Consider the following 2953-nt stretch of genomic DNA (forward strand, 5'->3'; position numbering starts at 1 on the left):
TTTTTTCGTTTTTTTTTTTTTTTTACAGATCATAGAGACAAATTAAGCTTTTTTCAATAAATACAATGAATTTACACACTGATTTTTAGTTTCCAAATTAAATGCACTCCTGAAATTACTTTAATTTATTTGTTTATTGGTTTTTTTTTCTTTCCAATAATAATATTAGTCTGGATTATGGTCGAAGTGGCGTAGCAGTCGGGATTTATAGTTGGAGTAGAAGCTAGGAAAGGAAATAGTTTCTGATGCTTTTTAATTTCATTCTATCTCCTATAATGCACTTCTTGTTTTCTTCTTCTAACTTCATTCCAACTTTTCTGTAGCACTTTTTACTTCCTGATTTGTTGTCAATATTCCTCTACTAGCTATTTTTCCTTCCTGATTTGATTCCGATTCCGACGTTTCCGTTGCATTTATTCCGCTTTTCTCATTTGGTTGCAACATTTGTATGTCAGTTGTTGTTGCATTTGTATTTGATTCCAACGTTTGCGTTACATTCCTTCCGGTTTCCTCATCTGGATAAAACAGTTGAAACACTTTTATATCAGCTGTTGTTGCTTCTGTATCTAATTCCATTGTTTCGGCAGCAGTTGTTGTTGTTGTTGTTGTTTCTTTTGCAGTTGTTGTTGTTGTTGTTGTTGTCTGACTTGATTCCGACGTTTCTGCAGCAGTTGTTGTTGTTACTTTTGTAGTTGTAGTAGTAGTTGTTGTTGTTGTTGTCTGACTTGATTCCGACGTTTCTGTAGCAGCTGTTGTTGTTGCTTTTGCAGTTATTGTTGCTGTTGTTGTTTGACTTGATTCCGTTGTTTCTGCAGCAGTCACTTTTACAGCAGTTGTTATTGTTGTTGCTTTATCTAATTGTGATAATCCTATAGCATGACAATCTTCAGGATCATGAAATCTGTAAAGATTTTGCTCCAACCATATATTTTCAATTTTTTCTTGCGTATTACAGTAATCGCCTTTGCAAATGCAAACCGGTAACGCTCTTGTACTTCTCAAATAACTGTTATATCTTGGATCCATGAAACAGCCTTCCTTGAATATATTTTTGCTGCAGTTTATTCTACTTCTCAACTGAAATCATATCATAACATTAGATCTTCATTCAATTAATATTGTGCACAGCAAGTAACTGCACTAATTTTCAATTTTATAAAAAGATGTTAATCATACTGTAGAAAGCACCGTAGAATACTTTTGTAATCAACATGAATTATACGGTGTTTAAATATTATCGATTCATTTCTTTTTTTTTTTTGTTTTTTTATCCAACTCAGATGCTATACAAATTTCTTAGAATTTGAATAATGGATATGATTATTTTTACCTCGGCAACAGAATAACATTTCTTATCCAATGGTATTGCTCGAAGATACCAACTTTCAGCACTCCGATCATACTGTAGGAAATAAACTTATTGTTTATGGAAACGAAGAAATAAAAAAAATCTTTCAAATTAAAACGTCAAGTTGTTAACTGTTCCTCACTAAACGTATTTGTTTTAAGTAATAACAATTAAAACATTATATCAAAAGAATTATGTATTAATTAAATTTTCAAATACATTCCTGATTTCACAAATTGTTGAAAACTTAAACGATCAATTTAATTTGTTTCGGCCTGATTTAATGATACGAAACTTTATAAGGTTAATTAATTACTTAACATTTGCTCAATAATTAGAAAATTTGCAAAAAGTGAAGTACCAAGGATGCACAAAATTCTTCGTCATCTTTACATTTATAAACTCTCTCCGTAAATGACGAATATGCATCCCAATGTACCATATAACAGAATAACGATACAGTATGATTGACACCAATAAATAGTAATAGTGCTACACGAATAGTTGAATTACACATTGTTCCCATATTTCGCCTAAATTAAGGAATTTAACTGTCAAATATTTCAATCTAAACATGGTAATGCTGTATTGTCTGTTAAATTCAACGTTTATCTATGATATAGTAATGGAAATATCTTTTGGTTACGGTAGATCAATAGATATATTAAAGATAATAGAACGAAATGGATATAACAGAATAGGTAAAGGAAATGATTAGTCATAAACGTAGAGTAAGTAATTAACTTAACTAAATCAAATACCGTAAAGCTACAAAAAATTTTCAGAATCAAATTACTGTGCGAGATAAATATTTGAACATTCAATAAACTGAGCTGTTCTACCGACAAATGAGAACACTTATCAAGATTGAATAAATCGAGGCAATAACATTATAAGATGTTTCATTGCCAAAAATAAAATTACGAAAAATCTGAATCTACTACATAATTAATAGGTAATACACATTTGCATACAGTAATGCGAGCAAACAATATAATTACGGTAGTGTAACAGTAACTTGATTACGGTAGCGCAGCAATAATCGGGCCATGGTAGTGGAATACAGTATTTTTCTTTCTGAAAGTTATCATAAATACGAGCAAAAACATTTTAAAAAAGTTCAGGAAAAGAAAAATCTTGAAATAAACTATGGAATCGTTTCCATAGCAATATTATGGTATTTATATCATAGTGCTAATGAAAAATGATGGGAATACCTGTCGATTTTCTGTTGATAATACCTGTGAATTTCAACAATAATTTATCATAACAAAAAAAATTATTCACTATTCACATGTTGATTATTCACATTCATTTTTCCAAATTTCATGATTCAAAATTATTCACATATTGAACAAAAAACAATAATTTTATCCAAACAACAACTCAAAATTACAAATTGCAAAGAAAAAAAAAAAACATTACTCATTTATTAATGTTTCAGTTAAATGAAATTCAATTACATCATTAATTTCATATATATTTTATACCTAAAGTAATTTAAATTTCGTTTTTTTTTTTTTTCAAAATACAAAGCGATAAAAAATGTGGCAAAATTTTTTTTTTTAAATAAAAAAAATAACAAATAAATTTCTATTCGTTGAT

The 2953-nt window shown here is 28.9% G+C and overlaps 1 protein-coding gene across 1 annotated transcript; it reads right to left on the reverse strand.

Annotated features, from left to right (window-relative positions):
* Positions 1 to 303: 303 nt before the first annotated feature.
* Positions 304 to 1874, reverse strand: LOAG_14154 (hypothetical protein; the record flags this gene model as incomplete). The annotated part of the gene is made up of 3 exons (XM_003149654.1): positions 304 to 1038; positions 1331 to 1402; positions 1710 to 1874. The coding sequence occupies 3 exons, from the start codon at positions 1872 to 1874 to the stop codon at positions 304 to 306; spliced, it is 972 nt and encodes a 323-aa protein (XP_003149702.1).
* Between the last annotated feature and the right edge of the window lie 1079 nt (positions 1875 to 2953).

This window comes from Loa loa, assembly GCF_000183805.2.
Source record: "Loa loa unplaced genomic scaffold supercont3.164, whole genome shotgun sequence".
In the NCBI taxonomy this organism is placed as follows: domain Eukaryota; kingdom Metazoa; phylum Nematoda; class Chromadorea; order Rhabditida; family Onchocercidae; genus Loa; species Loa loa.